This window comes from Xiphophorus hellerii, chromosome 13, assembly GCF_003331165.1.
Source record: "Xiphophorus hellerii strain 12219 chromosome 13, Xiphophorus_hellerii-4.1, whole genome shotgun sequence".
Classification (NCBI taxonomy): Eukaryota; Metazoa; Chordata; class Actinopteri; order Cyprinodontiformes; family Poeciliidae; genus Xiphophorus; species Xiphophorus hellerii.
In genome coordinates this window covers 21,915,555-21,934,090 of record NC_045684.1, presented here as the reverse complement: position 1 = coordinate 21,934,090, position 18,536 = coordinate 21,915,555, and the positions used below count along the sequence as shown (strand labels likewise).

Here is an 18,536-nt window from a genome sequence, read left to right as displayed (position 1 = left end):
CCACGAGCGTTGGAGGATTCACTTGAACACAAAGTGAATTGAAGATGTTTGTGTTGAATTACACAAATGAATGATGCCTTTGGATAAATCTGATCTCTGTCTTGTCATTATAGTTTTGCAGCTGGTTTCCTGGTGCCCTGCGGATGTGGTCTCCTTCAAAGTCTGCGTTCTTTGATAAAAAGGATTAAAATAATTTCCCTGGATGGAAAATAACAAAACAAATTTATTTTTAGGTGAAACCATCGTTTGATTATGCTGACTGTAATGAAGATGATATTAAAGAATGTGGTAATTGTGTTTCTGATGCTAATGAAATTCATGTTGAACACAAAATGTCTGTGTAATGACCTGTGACAGGTCGTTTCTTGAGGTTTCCAGTCGAAGAAGATCAAGCTGCAAGAGGATCATCATAAACTTTTATTGCGTGTTTTTCGTTCGTTGTGAACTCTGGAAAGGACTGTCGTTTTGTTTTTTGCGCGCATTTTTTGAACATTTCCTGACGAAGACTTCATATTTTTTAAGAGACTGTCGATGGACATTTAAAAAAAAAAAAAAAAAACAGAAAAAGACGAGCAACAGATTGTAATTTTGTGTCTTTCTCATTTGACAGGTTGTACTTGGGTGGTGAATGTTGTCTTTTAAGTTGCAGAGCATTTCTTACTAATTTTACTATGTATGTCCCTGTTTTATTTTTTCATTTTTCATTGTGCATTTTGGGTTTTGTTTATCCTGTGTTTTTGTTTTATGATTTTATATTTCTGTAAGGATAAGTCGTTTTTACCCTTGGGTTTTGTTTGAAAAGGGGGAACTGTATATAATTAGGCTACGTCAACCTTTTGTTTTCTATTTTTTGTTTTGTTTTATTTTTTTAATACATAGTTTTGGTTCTGCATTAGAAGGCTTAATCAATTTTTATTGAGGTCTTTTTGAAGACCTCAAAAGGGGGAACTGTAAAGAAAATAATTATTGTTTGGTGCTTAATATAGCTAATCCACGACATGTGTAAAGGTATAGCCAACACTTTAATTTGGAATAGTTTTCTGTTGAACATTTGGGAATTCAGCTGAAGAAGCAGGCCAAAGCAGGGCCTTTTTTCCTCCCCCTTTTGACAGACACAGCAATAAAATTTACAATTCCGAGAGAGCAGAAGAGACTTCTTGGCGCCTCTCCCCGTACCTGGCGCGGCCCAGGACGAAGTCGTCCGCCCTTTGACTTAGATAAAAGCCAGACATCGGAGCTGAGATAGGGGGAGTCCCAGGATCTCTGGGTGTTGAGGAAGTTTCTAATTGGTCAAAGAACGGAACGCCTTGACTGCATATATTAAATAGGGAAACACCTCTTTCATTAAAAGTACAAGTCAGCAAGCCAACGGAGAGGTTTTTTTTCATCTTTTCCTCCACATTTTGGGCGCCTTTGTCTGTCTTATGTGTTTCGTGTTGTCTGTTTTGTGTAGTCTGTATAAAATGTATATCTCTGTTCCTCTGCAGCTTTGTTGTTCATTGCTTTGTATGAGATTAAACTCTGTGATCTGTGACGTCAACACGTTGTGTTGTTTCGTTTTACCAGCACGCGGTCGCTGCACGTCGCTGCACGGAGAGCGTCACTCGCCAAGGACTCGGAAGATCCCGGGCAAGATTAAAGAGGAAAAGAGCCAAACGTTTTGTCCAAAGCTAGCATATAATGATCCTCATTTTTTAATACTTCATAGCACCACAACAGGAAGTACAAATTTGTTAGTATCCCTACTATTTTTGCTGCAAAGTGAGCAAAGTTTGTTTTAGGTTAACGCACCTCGGGCAACTTCCATCTTTGTTTCAACAACCAGTCGGCGGAGCTCAGTGTTTCTGTTCTTGTACAGAGTTTGCATTCCTCGAAAGGACACTATTCAGCACGATATTGTTCATTTGCTTTTGTTTTGTTTTTCTGTGAACCGCAAAAATAGTGGAAGTAATATGCAGAAGTACAAAGGCTGACGGATTAATAGGGGAGAAATTGAACCCTATCGACTGATGTCACATTTAGCATTTAAAAGTGTGCAACAAAGCTGATGAAATGTTTGGTTTACTGTGACCATGGTGCCCAATCAATGAGTCCTAGACTGTACTGGGTTGAGAGAGATCCACCTGGTAACGACAGCCTTCAAACCAAGTGGGCAACATGCATGCATTTGTAAGAGCAATTAAAAACACAGTAAACCTCAAAGGGAACCTTGGAAGTATTCAGTACAAGAGCAGGACACAAACTCAACCAGAAGGGAACGAGAGAGAGAGACACAAAGTTGAGTCGCATCTTCCAACCAATACAATCAATAATATGCTGTTCTTTTAACTAATTAGATTTATAAATGTCACTGGTATATAAACTATATATACATGTATGTACTATAAGTCTAATTATGAGACAAACAAATGGCAGATTTATTATCTGTAGGAGGCATTTGGTTGTTGGCCTTCATTTTCTCCCAGCTAACTCTGGGGGAGTTGGGCTGGCTAACCAAGCCAAATGTTTCAAGGCCCAGTGCTGATTTTTGATCTCCTGAACAGATGGAGGAGCCCTCACGGGGCACGTTTTCCACTCTTCTCTTGTGGGAAATCACACTGTCTTGGCGATGATTTGGCGAGAGGGTAAGACCTCTTTTTGCTGCTTCACCATGGGACCATGGGACTCTGGACCATGGGATTCCCCGTGACGCACTTCACCCCAGAGCTAAAGGGTTCTCTGGGGGGCAGAAGAGGCGGAAAGTCAGCCAGCAGGTCGGAGGCCCTCTGCAGCACTGGCGATGTGTCGGCTGCGGAGTCTGTGTGGAGCTCCTTGCGTTGGACTGGAGCCGGCACACGGGCACTCGTGCCACTCGCCAAAGTGGCAGTGGGGGCATGGCATGGGTGGAACGAGAAGGGAATCTCCCACTGGCTCTGCACCTTCCTCGAGGCTGAAGGCTCAGTGGGACAGGGTGGGATGCCAGCCTTGTTGGTAGGTAGCTGAGGAAAGTCTGTCTTTGTGTTAAATAGAAAACCGTGCTCTCTGTCAGAGCAGCTCCTTTCAGAAAGGTCTGAGATTTCTTTTTTTTTTTTTTCCCCTGATCGTTTCTGTCAATCTCTGCAGCAGCCTTTCTGCTATCAGAAGCATAAATTTGCACCCCAAGTGGAGTGACAGAATTATCATCATTACTAGAATTAGTGTCAAAGAGGTTTCTTCTGTCTCGATCATATTCACTTTGACGTGAATCCCGGTGTACTTTCGCAGGACAAAGTGAGGACGGATCTTTTGTATTCTTTTTATGTTCAGCACTAGTCGGAAGAACCCACAATTTTGTCCCACTCTTCATATTTTCTTTTGCGCATTTCACCTGACATGACAGAGACATTAAAATAATAAAAAAATCACTGGACTGAGTTGGGTTTTTTTGGGGGGGGGGTGGGGTTAACGAAAAGTGCACACTGCTAGAATATAGTCAACTTTTCTCTTAACTTTTCTGCTGTCTTGTTCTCATATTTTTTCCAGGTTTCTCTCTGTATCCACCGAAGTGCTCATTACCTGTGCAGGTACGGCAACACGGAGGCAACATGCAGACAGAGACGTAGGGGCAAGGCAGACTGGACTCGGTGTGGTGTTGTCTCTCGTCCCTCACATGCTGGTTTCTCAGAACCAAACACTGGGGGTTTTTTTTGTTCCTCATCATTCCTGAAAAAAAAGCACAAAAAAAGAGAGGAGGAATACGATTTTTTTTCAGACACTGTACAGTGTCTCCTAAAAGTATTCACAACTCTTAAATATTTTTACAGTTTATCAGGTTTCAGCCACAACTTTTTCCAAAATGAAATGTTTACAATTGTGGTATAGAGCAATCCCTCCGAGGTGTTCAGTGCTATGAGCCTTAATGAAATAGTTACATTTAACATGAGATTGAACATTGTGCATGGTGAATCTATTAATGATTCGGTGACTTTTGAAGGTATTTGACCACACTAAATTTTATTCACTATCTCAGTAAACCGGTCCAATTGTATATAAAGTGTACACTTTTCAGATTTTATTTGAAAAATAAAATAAAATCAAGAAATGAAAAACTTTTGGATGGTATGTCGCATAAAATCCTAATAGATTAAAGTTGAAGGAATTAGTTTTGTGAACTTTTGACTATTTCAAAGTAATCTTGATTGCTGTGTATGACATTTTATTTGATAAATGTTGCAAGATTTGTACAGATTTTTTTTAAGATTTAATTTTTAGTTGGCTTGTATTTCAAATATTGTAGTGCAAACAGTGTTAAAAAAAATTAGGGCACAAATTTCTGCAACAGGATTAAATTACAACAAATAGCTGGAAAAGGAATATAAATGTACTGTAAAAGTACTAAATATTTTTAAAAAACCCATTAAAATCATAAGTAAAATTAAAACATATGATCCTTCCATTGTTATACCAGCTTATCCTCGCAGGGTTGAGTGGAGCTGGTCCCTATCTAACATCTACTAATCTAGGAGGTTTGTTTTTGGACAATGGGAGGAATCTGGAGTACCCAACGGGAACATGCTCAGGGAAAAAATGCAGACTCCTCAAAGCAAAACCCTAAGGTCAGGATTTGAACCCAGGACATTCTTGCTACCAAAAATATTTTAAAATTTTGTATTTTTGTTTTCTAATAGGATTTGGCTGTGTTTTTTTTTTTTTTTTTTACACAATTTCCACCCAACCACTTTATTCTAGGCTATAAATCATTGGGATGTAGTAAAGTTCCTGAACTCAAAGGTCAGCCAGGAACTAATGAGGATCTATAGTAGTTGTGGAGTATAACTTTACTTCAGCATTTCCTAATCCTGAATTGCTCTCAATGCCAAAATTCTCACTTCATTTTAGCGACGGAAAACAGTGAGCTGGTACTTAAGTTACAGCAGCTCAGTGGTGAACAACAGATTCTGATTGTCCTTCTGCGATGGTGAAACAGTCACTGACTTGTTGCTTCCTCGTTTTATGACTGGCTAACCGTTTCATTCGAAGTTAGACGATAAACTAGAAGTGGTAAATACTTAATCAGCAGGTGACGAGCTCCTCATTAGTCCGTGACGAGTTCCTCATTACTTTGGCCCTTATTAGGATGTGTTCGAGAACCACAAAATTTGGTGGGATTTTATGGATTTAGCAGTTTTTCCGAAAATTGTGTTCCCATTTCTTTGATCAAACTTACAAATAGGAAACGTAACAAAGACTTATTTGTTTTTATTGACATAATTTACCCCTGTGGTAAAATAATGTTTTCCATGCCTTAGCTTTCAGGGATCAAAACATTACCAATGACTGCTTACATTTGTTAAAGATTGTTTTTATTGGAATAATGCATATTCAACATTAAACCCACAGATTACAATTTTTTGGGTTCCTTGTTTGATTTTCAGTCTCTCACTATTATTATCACTATAATTGGTCATTTTTCTCTCCCTCGATTTTACGTTTATGATCACATTAATAAATTGACAGAACATAAAACAAGTTGCGATACAACAAGAAAAACTAGGTCTGAGGTCAATATCTTCTAATTTTCTGTAATTATTGCTAAAATGTCTTAAAAATTTTAATTATTTCTCTTCATATTTCAAATGTGTAACACTTAACAATTGCGACGCATCGTTGAAACAACCAATAGTTAAAAAAATGTTAATTATGAACTGCAACAACCGTACTTTTGAATGTACCAAATAGTTTTGTCGCTTTATTTTCTGTGTTGAGATCAGATAAAACAAGTCAGTGCATTTTTTTTTTTCTTTTTCAAATCATCCCTGGATATTTACAACTCCTGCACACTTTGTGGAGCTGAGGCCTGAAACGTTAGGGCAAGGAAGCCTGAAGTCGCCTTGGTTGTTCTTCTCCTCATCAGAGTCCATGTTTGACACCAAGTTAACTTTCCCCCTCTGCTGCTCGTCATTCCTGGACAGGAAGATAAAACCACAGAAGTCGTGAGTTTATTGTCGTAGCGCGTCTCTTTGATTAGGTTATGATTTCAAATTCTTTTAAAGAAAAACTCTGGCTATGAGATCTTTTGCTTTTGCTTTTTTTTTTCTGCTTCATGGTTTTTTGTTGTTTCTGTTTCATGACTGAATTGATGTGCATGTCCCAGTTTTTCATGTAGTCTGAGTTTAACTTCAACACTGTGGTAGTCTGATGCCATGCAACTACTGTATGCAGGATCTAAGTATCAGCATTTTATATTTTTACAATTCATAGCATTTTATATTTTATTTTTAGTTTTTATTTTATCTACAACTACTACTCAGTGGTAGTTGTTATTGTGTCTTGTCTCTATGCTGTAACTGCAAAGTAATTTCCCTGCTGGGATGAATAAAGTACTTCTATTCTATTCTATTCTAAAAGAAACTAAGCATCTATTTCGTTTCAGCTAAACAATAAACGCAAAGCAAGCACTAGCTTTAATGCTGTTGTTTTCAGTTTTGGACTAAGACAATGTTCACAGGAAGAAACAAGAGGACATTATAAGAAAGTTTTGATAACTGCTGATATTTTGCAATGATTGCCTTTTGGATACTAAATTAGCCTTTTGTGAGGCTGTTGCATTGAACAACCACAGACGTCAAAGTTCAGCATTTCTCCACCATCGATTTTAACATTTCAAACATTTAAAAATCACATGCAAACCTAAAATGATTCTTGGCTTTCTGCATGGCATTTCTGTTTTTCTTTATGTGGTCTGGGAAAGTCTGCAGACTCACACGTTACCTGTCGTCCTCCATGGACTGTGTTTCTGGAAGGAGATCATCTTTCTCCTTCCGATTCCCATCAGCACTAGACAGAAAGAAAAACACTGACATAAGTAATAGAGTGGTGCAGCCAAAGGACAGATATAAAAAAAAAAATCATTCTGAAATTGTTGGGTTTTTTTTTTTTTTTTGTTCTTTTCCAGCCCACCTATAGCAAAATCTCAAATGCATTGCCATATTCTGAAACTGTATGGTTGCTTTCAAAATGTATACGAAAAAATATGAAACACATTTTTCCTCATTCGTACAGTACTAACATTTATATAAACACTCTTTGGATGGTAGGTGGACCTTGCTGACCTCCTGTCCAAGACATAAGGACAGGAAGAGTAAAGTCAGTGGATGCCTTGTTGCTCTCCTGACACAACACCTGAATAAAGTCTCTGTTTCCTCGGTTCCTTACACAAACACCCCGACATGAGTGGGACTGTGATAAATGAACACATTTAATTATTGTTAATTAGGCCAATTCTTTCCTGGGCGTGCATTTCTAAACTATCATTTGCAAAGGAAGCTTTAATTTGGCTTTCACAAAATTGCCAAACTTGAAAAAGTGAAGTTGTCTGCATAGCGATTGTAATGAAATCACAAGAAATTACAGGGATTTTGAACATCTTAACGTGGGCCTTAATTGACATGCTAATTCACATTTTTTTTCTTTCCTTTATGAATACTACATAATCACAACAAAAAAAAATATGAGTTTCATTTTTTTGTTAATTCTTGACCTACATCTCAGTTAGATGACAGAGTGCATTCTAAGTGTCACTGTGCGAAATATCCTTGATATTATTATTGACTGGAAAAACAACCATCTAGAGGTCACCGGCGACATTTTTAACATTTGCTGCATGGCATCATTTTCAAAGCATGGCATTTTAATGGGGCTTAGGCTCCTTAGGCACCAGCCTATTGACTGTCAAGCTGTCAATGCAGAACAGACGCTCCTGTGAGACCGGGATGCTTATGATAACGGGGGACCTCATGGTACGTCCAGGTGGCTGGTGAGCAGATGGTGTACATTAACATTGTACGGTGGCTCTATAAGGAAATTCTTTGATAACTCTTATGGGATATAGGTCACAGATAGGCTTTAATTTCCATCCACGCTTCCTACTATACAACTATCTGACCAAACAGATAACTATATCATCTGCTGGAGGTGCATTGTAGGCCAAACAAATCAAAAAGACTTCTGAAGATAACATTTTCATCACATGAAAATCTTTTATTTTGTGAGGTTTTGGTAGTCATTACGGTAGTATGAATCTTAAATCGATCCAATGCGAACACGAGAAACCAATTGCCATCATTCGGAGATGCAACCTTGCATTAAAATAACAGTTTTGATACATTGCTCTATAGCCATTTTCAAGTATTGGTAAACAAATAAATGATTAAATAAACCCTGTTAAACAGCATGTACTGAGAATAGAATAGAATAGAATAGAATATCGTTTATTGTCTCACAGTGGGGAAAATTGGGGCACGTATTCTAGACTGAGAGGTTGCATCTATCTTATTACATAACTCACATAAACAGTAAAACAAATCCCTAGGAAAGCATATAAAATACAAAATAATTTACTTTGACATTATCCTCAGGTCGCATACTCTACTGAGATGTACAGGAATTAATTTCCATAATTAAGGTTAGTGAGAACCATTGAGGGGGCCCCCACTACTTTCCTCAGGAGCAAATGAAATGATAACACCCCATAAGAACAAAATGATGCAGCTGCCAGAGCATCGTTTAGGAAGATTTATTAAGCCCTGAAGAGAAATACAAAACCTAATGTATGCTGTGAAAGAAAAAAAAAAAAATCAAGAGTCAGCCTACAATGAATCACTTATGAGCTACAGTATAGTAGGCACACGCATGCTAACACATATGAGTAAGAATCCAGACAAATACGGTACAATGCAAAAGTATTCACACCCCTTGAACTTTTTTTTCCATCATTCAACTTTCTATACTTTAACACATTCAACAACAACCAATTCCATCCAGACGTTGCCTCTAGACGCTTCTATATTAAGTGTTATTTTTGTTTACATCAACAACATGAATGAAGAAAGAGCATCATGGACACCCAGGAACACACCAGGCAGCTCAGGGATAGAGATTTTAGAGAGATCCAAAGCGGAAAATACATCACACATGACTATCCAATCTTTTATCTGAAAAGGGGAAAAGCGTGGTACCTCTTCAGAACGATCAAGCGTTGGCCACCTACCCTAAACTGGAAAATCAGAGAAGTAAGAGAGAGGCCTACCATAGCTCTGGAGGAGCAGCAGAGATTCACAGGCACTCTACAAATTTGGCTTTTACGTGTGAGAGGCCAGAAAAGCAAAAGCCACTGCTGAAGGAAAGCCGCACAGAATCCTATGTAATTTTTTTTTCCATAAGGAAACATAGTAAATGTGTAGAAGGTGCTTTTGTCAGAAACACTGAAGCTGAGCTTCTAGCACTGCACATCACACTCGGCACACCGTCCCCACATTGAAACGTGTTGGTGGGTGCATTGTGCTGTGGAAATGCTTTTGTTTAGCAGGAGCAGGTGAACTGCACGGTCAGAGCTGATGGGATGATGGAGGGAGCAAAAATGGCGAGCAACTGGAAAAAAAGAAGTCAGAACACCCGAAAGCTCGGGGTTTTTGTCGCCGTGGCAAGACGAAATGTGAGGGGGGGTTGTGGGAGGGCGGGGGGCTCAAGGGTGTGGATACTTTTGCGAGGCACTCTCTCCGCAATTCTCGACTCTGCCTTACACGGTACTCAGCTCGTGGTCAGAGAAGACGCTGTCCGTATCCACTGGCCGCTGTGCCGAACTTTCACCGTTGCCCCTCTTCAGGTGGGTGGTTCTGCTCCAAATGATTTCACAGACCAGATCAAAGTCATCTCTGGGCGCGTTTGGGTGAATCCATGTGCGGCGCGGGAACGGAGCGAGGGCGCTGAAGCGTGCGCTGGTACTAAGTGGCTTCCAAGGATCTTCTACCATTATTTTTTTTTTTCTTCTTTTTTTTTTTAGATTTATATATATATATATATATATATATATATATATATATATATATATATATATATATATATATATATATATGGGGTGGAATCTTATTCTTTTAAAAGCGTATGTTGTTTTGTTGCTATTCTGAGCACAAAGGGAAACAGTCCACCTGGCGCGTTCTTGCTGCCATGGAAACGATATAGAATTCCGGAAGAACAACTCGGCGACTGAGAAGAATACTCACAAGTTAAATGACTTAACACGTGTTTGATTTAAGCAGGGGGGTCCTGAATGCATCTCCTCATACTCAACACACACGAGTAAGAATCGTAACTGCAAACCTAGTGAGTCCATGCAACGTGCCCAAGATAGGGAAAATTGTTGGAAACCGAAGAATTTTTGATCGATATCCGATACAAGCAAAAGTAGCAGCGCGGTCCCGCTCCCTGCACCCCCCACCACCCAAGCGTATCGAAAACTAATTATAACCATTCTGTGCAAAAATAGAAGTGAAATTCAAATTTACTGAGTAAGGGGGGGGGGGGGGGGGAGCAATAGTTCCGGCTAGTCTGGCATCCATTTCACGTGTAATAAGCAGAATGTGAACATAGCAGGTTAAACTGCTGGGCGAGTCCAATGATTGGTCTTAATGGATGGACACGATGGCTCCCAAGTCACGCCTTAGCAAAACAGAACAAGAAGACCTGAGTCTTTTACATTATTATTATTATTATTATTATTATTATTATTATTATTACTATTATTATTATTATTATTATTTGAGATTCAGTGAGTAGAGTGGAGCATCTTCATTCATTGACTTTACTGCAAACATCTTCTGAACTGATCTCAAAGGACAGCGGAGAAAGTGAGTGAGAGAGAGAGAGAGAGAGAGAGAGAAGGGAAGAGGCGGGTGGGCAGACACCGAGGAGAGATAGAGACGCGCAGAGTGGAGAGCAGGTCTGCAGTCTGAATCTTGGCGTCGCGCAGACCCCGAGTCGACGCTTCGTGGCCGCTCGCTGCGATAGATGCTGGGATTACCACAGACAGACCTACCGCATCCCCCGATCACTGACTGAACACGCTCCGAGGCTGCGGGCTCGAAAACTTCTCCGAGCCGTCGAGGAAAGAGGTTTTCTTTTTTTGTTCTTTTTTTTTTGGTTTTTCTTCTTTTCTTGGATCGTTGGATAACATCTCCTTGGACGGGGCGCCTTTTATGAATCTCCGTCTAATGACGAGTTCAAACGTGGATTTACTGGAAGTAAAATCAACCTACTGTATAGATTAAAAAACAAAAAGGAGGAACGAGAGAAATTGAGAGAGAAAGAGAGCGAGCACTGTTGGATTTGGGTACCATCAGTTACATTTCTGGAGCGGAGGAGAGATTTTCGTGATCTTATTTATTAATTTCATTTTGGAGGTGGTGGGTAAATCACTGGCCAATTCTCTCTCCCTCTCTTTCTCTCTCTCTCTCTCTCTGTCTCCCCCCCACCCACCCCATCCACCGACCCCCACCACCACCCTACGGTTTGCCTTTTAGGTGTGAAATCTATCTTATCAGAGAGAGACTCTGAGCCCCCTTTTGGTCCCCCGCATGACATGGTTCAGTCCAGCTGTGAGATCCGAGCCTCCTCCATGCATTGGGATTTTTCTCAGCTCCGACACCGAGTGAATCTCCCTCTTCTGAGCATCTGAGAACTCATCGTGCCTGCCAGAAAAAAGGAAAGAAAAGAGAGAGAGAGAGAGCCCCTGCCATGACCGCCACTTCAAATCGGGATCTGGACGGAGCACCGGGACTTGGAAGGAGAGCGGAATCCGTATGCAGAAAGGGAGATGATGGCATTGGGGTTTTAGCAGCTCTGATGAAAGCTGGAGCTCAGGCGCGCTGCTGTCGGAGCCGGGTGCTGCTCTTCTACATGGGGCTGCTGATGCTGGTCGCCACAGTTGAGGGTGAGTCCCCCCCCTCGCCCCACACACACACACCCACACACACACACACACACTCTCTCTCTCCCTTCACAATTCTCCCCCAATCTTTTCAGCTGAAGACGTGTAAATAAATAAATGCAGCAGGCTTTACCACCGCACACTCCACCGCACACTCTTTCCCTCCACCTCATCGGTCCTTGACTGAATGCAAATCACGCAACCCGCACGCCAGAGAAGCTCTTTAGAAAAAAAAAAGTGTTTTACACGGATCGATCTCGATGTGACGTCGCTGTTTCGTCAACCACGTAAAGTTTTGAAAAAAAGAAAAGAAAAGCTAGCTAGCTGCTGGAGGTTGGGTATTTTGGTGGCAGCAGATCCTCAGGACTCGACATCCTTGACTCATCGGATTCTGGTTCCATTAAGAAACAGGATGCTTGTTTTGGGGAAGGTTCTTTTTTTATTTTTATTTTTTTTATTTCTCTTCCCGTGGTAAAAGAGACACAGCGGTGGGACAGCATGCATTTGCCCTCATGAGGAAATCCGTTGAGATGGACAAGAAGGAGGCTGATTATTATGCTGTTCAGAGTCCGAGAGCTGGGGTGTGTGTGTGTGTGTGTGAGAGAGAGAGAGAGGCAGAAAGAGAGTGAGGGAGAGAGTGCATAGATAAATCTTACTCTTTTTGTGCTACCTTCTCTCTAAAGTAGCATTGGTGTTGCAAAGAGTTTCTTTCAGCCTCTGTCTGTTCAGGTCGGGTCGTCCTGCGTTCTTGTGCGCGCGCAATTGTCACAAACCTTGAAGCAGCACGAGCTCGAGCATTCAACAGATTGCCATTCTTCCCGTTCATCTATACTTCCACTCACCGAGTGGGCTCCCTTCAAGGTGATGCTCATCTGCATCAAGAAGAAGGAAGAAGAAGAAGAAGAAGAAAAAACAGCAACTCACGATGTTATTTAAAACCTTCTTAGGGGGCAGAACCGCAATGGTTCTCCCGAGTGGGGATCTGTTTTAAAAAAGAGAGGAAGGCAGCCGCTCTATCTCTGTCTTGGCTCCGCACCAATGAGCGAGCACCTATTTTTAGCAAAATGGAGAAAAAAAAGAAAGAAAAGCAAACAAGAAATGTTAAGAATACTGCCACAATATGAATTTGACTCTCATAACCTTTAGCTTGGGCAGCTTGAGTTTAAGGGAAGGGTGGTGGTGGTGGGGGTGAAACTTGACCCTTTCAGGCCTTTCTGCGCACATTATCTCCCACTTTTTGATCCAACACGTCACCTGTACCGTCGAAGCTAAGCTCACCCCTGATGAGAGCGACGCATTTTCCCCCTCGACTTGAGTAAATCCCATTCTACGTCATATTGTTTTATTTGTACCCAGGGGGCTTTTATTGTCTCCACTCTCCACCAATAAATCGACTCCAACTTATTACACACTTTTTTCTTCTTCTTCTTCTTCTTTTTTTTAAGTCTGGAGAGCGGAAGAGACTTGTAACAACTTGTGCTTGGAGTAGCGGCAGTAAACCGGCTTTTATGTTTCACGCTTTCCCGGCGCTGATGAGGTCTGGCGGTGCTGCCGCAGCCACCAGCAGTTGCCCCTTCCCCCCATTGAGCGGCACCAGAGCCTCGCACTACACAGCGGAGAGGGAACAGAATGGGACCTTTCCTGGTCACTTTTATTAAAGCCAAAGCAAGATTTTTTTTTTATTTTTTATTTTAAAGTCCAATAACTGAAAAGAATGTGCCAAAATCACAATGAATCCCCCCTTCTTTCCCCCTCCTTTTTTTTTTGTAAAATCCCTGCTTGCATTTATTAACTATTCCTCCTTTGATTGCTCCCTTCTCTTCTAAAAGTGTCAACTATTTTGTTTGAATAGTAAGCTGGCCCAGATAACCCCCCATTTTTCAACAACAACAACAACAACATAAAAAGTCAAATAAGCTTCCATTCATTTAACAGCAAAGTGAAGGGGAAGGAAATTGATTGAGGGCGACGCGTCTCCCCCCCCTGTGATGCATATATTTTTTTTAATTTTCTATCTCCAACTTCATTTGTCGTGACGTTGGTTTACGCCAGATCACGTCCTGTAGGCCTACGCCTCATCTGCGATTAACCGTAAAGCGCTATGTGGCCACTGTTATGTAAGTTATGTTGATTTTGTTGAGGGTCTGGATGCTTGAAACAGTTTACCACTTACTTTCTAATTCTGCTAGCTCGCTGCAATGTTAGCACGTTCAAGTGTCTCCTGCATTTGAGGCTTTGTGAATTTGCTAATTTGCTAGTTTAACCAGCAGCTAGTGACCCGGAGTGTCCGGAGGTTGGCTGACATTTCCAACACCCCGGAGAGCGACAGGACGCAGCAGAATCCGCCGCGCGGATTAGAAAGTTCGGATCAGCACCGCGGACAGTTCCGCAAGCAACAGACTCCGCAGCAGGAGCTAACGCTTTAGCGGAAGTGAATCCGTCGCATAGAGCAAATTGTTTTTCTTTTCTGTTAAAACATAGTCAGCGAGATAGTGATTAAGCTTCTTAGATCATATATTTGGTGGGTGTATTTTTTGTATGTATATATATATTTTTGCAATGAATAGCGTCGAAATTGAAACGATTTAAGTAACAAAACAGGAGGCACGTCACCTCTTGAGTAAATTGTCGTTGTATTTAATAATTTAAGTAAGCTTAAAGGGGTTTTAGGAGGAAATGTTATCAATATGTTGTTTACACCTCTTAAAAATCCAGTAACATTCATAAAGATCTATTTATGGCTGTTTTAGGTGTGGCCTAAAATGACCTAAAAATACTTAACAAAACGACTTTAGATAACTATATAACTTTTCAACCAGAAAAAAAAAAAAAAAAAAAAAAAAAAAAAATATATATATATATATATATATATATATATATATATATATATATATATATATATATATATATATATATGTTCATCTGGATCTTATTTCATCATTCAGTAAGGTAACACCACTTTTTAAATGCATTTTGAACAAATATTTTCTCTGGGGGGAGTTAAATGCTGCCTAATGCATGTTTGGTGAAGCAATAGTATCAGCCTGGAGTTTACATCCACTCATCCTGACATAAATAATAAATTAATTTCGGTCTATTGGTGGTCTATCCAAACTATTGTATTCCCAGAGTGGAATGCAACTAGCAACTTCAGTGTATTTCAAACAGAAGAGTAGAAGGAAAAGGCCCGGTGTGGGACTCTGGGGTGACTGTGGCCCAGTGGGTGGAGTACTCTCTTAGAACAGATGTGTTAAAAACAACGCATGATGTGTTAAATTTTAACACATGTGCCGCATCAGCTCAAGGACAACACATGACGTGTTATTTGTAACACAATTTTTGTGTCTGTCATTTTAACACAAGTATTGCGTCACTTAAATCAACACAAAATATGTGTCAAGATGTGTTATTTTGAAACACAAATGTGTAGAATGTACTTTTTATAGATTAGAGCTTATAAAAATTGACATTTCAAATTGTGGATATTAGAATTTTTTTTATTACAATCATGCAAATAGCAAAGTTGACACAGCTACAATTTATAGTTCAAATATTAAAAAAGAAATTGAAATCACCAAGCTAACAAAATAGCACTTTTAAATACAATAACATGTGCAAAAGAGAACATGGATGAAAATAATGACAAACATCATGAAAAAGAAATGAAAATAAATTCCTGTCCCTTTCAACATTCGTGAGATTTTCAATCCCACTCAAATTTAAACTTCCATTTTCAATACCGAACAATCATGGATCAAAATACAATATTTTGTATCTTGGTGCCACATACAGCTTTCTGTTACCAAAACTCGTCATAACATCTAAAGGATGGAAATCACAAATATCTGCAAGCGTGATCAATTCATAATCACTAGTTTTTTGTACTACATATGCATAAAAATGATCATCAAAGTATATTACATTTAGTATTTGAACAAAGATAAGAATGGAGTCATTATGTGCCAGAAAATGAACAACTTCACCAAATACAGGTTCTTTTCGGTAATCTGCTCTCAATGACAAAATGGAGCCAGTTATGTAGATTTGACTATACACATTAAGACTGTGAGACAGATATATTTTCGTGGCTAAAGACATGTCAGTTTGTAGAGCTAACATTAACTGATTTTACAAGAGCTCAGATTTGTCCAGTGACCCCAGAATGACAAGATAGGCATTGGTCACACTGACTTTCTTAGAGATGAGAGAGCAATGTTTATAGTGATACATTTGTTGTACCTGGTGTTTGAAAGCCAATGTCTTTGAAACGTTTTTAAAGTTGCACATAACATGTGCAAGTCTTTTGAATGGATTATGCTTTGCTTCAAATCACATGCACCAAAGTTTAGACAGAGGTCCAAAACGAGCCATTATCCTTGGATACTGGAATGTGTCTGCGACTAAAACTTGGTTTATTTGACCATTTTTTCTTGCTGTATCAGATCTGTGACCTAAAAATATTTCCTTTGGTTTGACAAGTGAAAACTTCGCAAAACATTTTTTTATTTTATATTGTGTGTCAAGATCATCAAATATGTGCTTGGCATCTTCAAACTCTTTCATCAAAGTATTACTGTCACCAGGTACTTGCAAACTATTCAACAAAGTTGTAGTTGATTGCTGCAACCTGTCTACAGTTCTAGTAATTAGCTCCTTTGCACAGTTCACATTTTTCATGACATCAGAAAAAGTTACATTTGAAGATGAATACATCTGGGAAACAAAAGATGCTGCACAATTACTGAGCTCAATGTAATTTTCTGATTGTGGAGCTGCAACCATAATATTGGGTGTATCCAAATTATCAGTATGAGTTTGTTCTCCACTGTTTGAACCCTCGCTTAGGAACAAGGATTGCACAACAGGCATATCTTTTGTACCCATCTTAAAATGTACTCTGTGTAGATGCCTAGTAAATGAATTCAAGTTATAATATGTTCTTGGACAATTTTCCTGAGCACATCTAATTTTTATATTCTGTCCATCTGATAAGCAGTGTATTTCACGGAGGTGCCATAGGAGATTTTTCACCTCTTTGAAACCAGTTTGTCTACATTTTGGACAACAATACATTTCATTTACAAGCTTTAAGTTGTGCAATCAATTCAATCACCCTTGTTTTTCTTTGTGTGGAGAATGGAAGATCATAGATGTACTCAAAAAATGTAAAGACAGGTCCGAGTTGGGATGGATAACACAAGTTAAACACCCAGTACAGCTTAAAAAGCTTGTCCACAGCACATGTGAGTCCATCGTCCAGGGGGATGGTGACTTTGTCATTTTTTGCAACGATGACATACTGCTTTGACGACCGCAGATTACTGATGCAGATGAGCTGGGGCTGATGGTTTGTTGATGAAGTAGCAGAATCATTGCAGAGGGATGCTATTCTTGCTCCAGTCTTAGAAACAAAAATTAAGAAATAAAACAAAACACATTTGTTGGTGAAATAATCAGGAATTCAATGTAATTTCTGTTTAAAATAATATTTGTCAAAGGATAAACACCTACCGGCACAAAATCTAGAAGGTGTGTTATTGTATCCTTGACGCTACATTGTCTTCCACTAACAGGGGGCAGAAGGTGTGTTAGTACCACGAGTGTTCTGTAACAAGCCTCCTCTGAAAGTGAACAAAAACCAAAACATTAAAAACATCTTCTTATTACTGTGATACACAGTAAATGTACATCAACCATAAATACCTTCAGTCATGTTTTCAAATCCTCTCAAAAGAGTGCTGAGTCCAGGTTCCATGGCAGCCACAACTCTAAGTTTTGGCATGATGTTGGTCTCCCATCTACGAAGGAAAAGGTCTGTCTTTTCACCTGTCAACCTTCCAAACTCTGAGTCCAGCTAAAACGAGGCAAAAAAAAAAAACACCCACATTTTTTTTTTTGAAATTTCCAAGTATAACATAGTTGGTTGAGTCAAATAGCAGGTAGGAAAAGGAACAAACCTACCAGACTCGGCATGTCCATAAATCGTGGATATTCACGCAATATTTCTGCAAGTGTGGGCGATTCCCTTGTAATCCATGCTCTGCGCTGTGTGAATGTTTTTTCCATCCCAGACTTTATTACTGAAAGGTTTTCCGAAGAGGGCCGCAATCTCTTGATCAAGGTTACCCATTCATTGATGGTATTATCATTTTCGGTCTCGGTTGCACTGGATGTTTGTGCATCCTCCGGGTAACTGGTTACTTTTCGCTTTCTGTAGCGTCTTTCATGTTGTTGTAGATTCCGCCGAAGGTTACGCAATTTTATCTCAATGAATCCACTGTGGGATGCTGGATCATAGAAATGCTCCTGATGAAGAAAAAAAAAAACTATATATTTTTTCAAATTCTGAAGAAATATACCAAAAAAAAAAGCAACTGAACCCGTTACTTTGGATCCCTATTGAAAAATAATATATTATTTCACTTTTTTACTTACAAATCCCTCCCCTTCTCCAGCCACCTGGATACTCAGAGATGGGAAGATGGTAATGATGCTCTTCGCTAAGGCTAACTTGTCTCCACTAAGAGGATAACTGGAAATAAAACAACTTATTCTCAATCATTTGCTCAAGTTACTCACACAAAGATCACATTTCAAATATCACATTTAGATGCATCAGTTCAGAGGCTGTTAAAGTGTAAAAATCCACATTTATAGAAAAAAATGGCAAAGTGTCAACAAAAAATAATACTTACTAACCACACCTCTGAACTAGGTCTCCCACGCACATTTTCACTATACATTTTCTTGACTTCCCTGACAGGAAGCCTGTGTTTTCATACTCCTCAAAGATTTGTGGTGCTTTTTTCATTGG

General features: G+C 39.6%; 1 protein-coding gene across 1 annotated transcript in view; it reads left to right on the top strand.

The window, feature by feature from the left end:
- Nucleotides 1-11,277: 11,277 nt before the first annotated feature.
- csmd2 (CUB and Sushi multiple domains 2) overlaps nucleotides 11,278-18,536 on the top strand; it is a 253,349-nt gene continuing 246,090 nt past the window's right edge. The window contains exon 1 of the mRNA XM_032580630.1: nucleotides 11,278-11,725. Coding sequence (XP_032436521.1) covers nucleotides 11,530-11,725 — 196 coding nt within the window. The 5' untranslated portion in view covers nucleotides 11,278-11,529. The remainder of the gene's footprint in view (nucleotides 11,726-18,536) is intronic.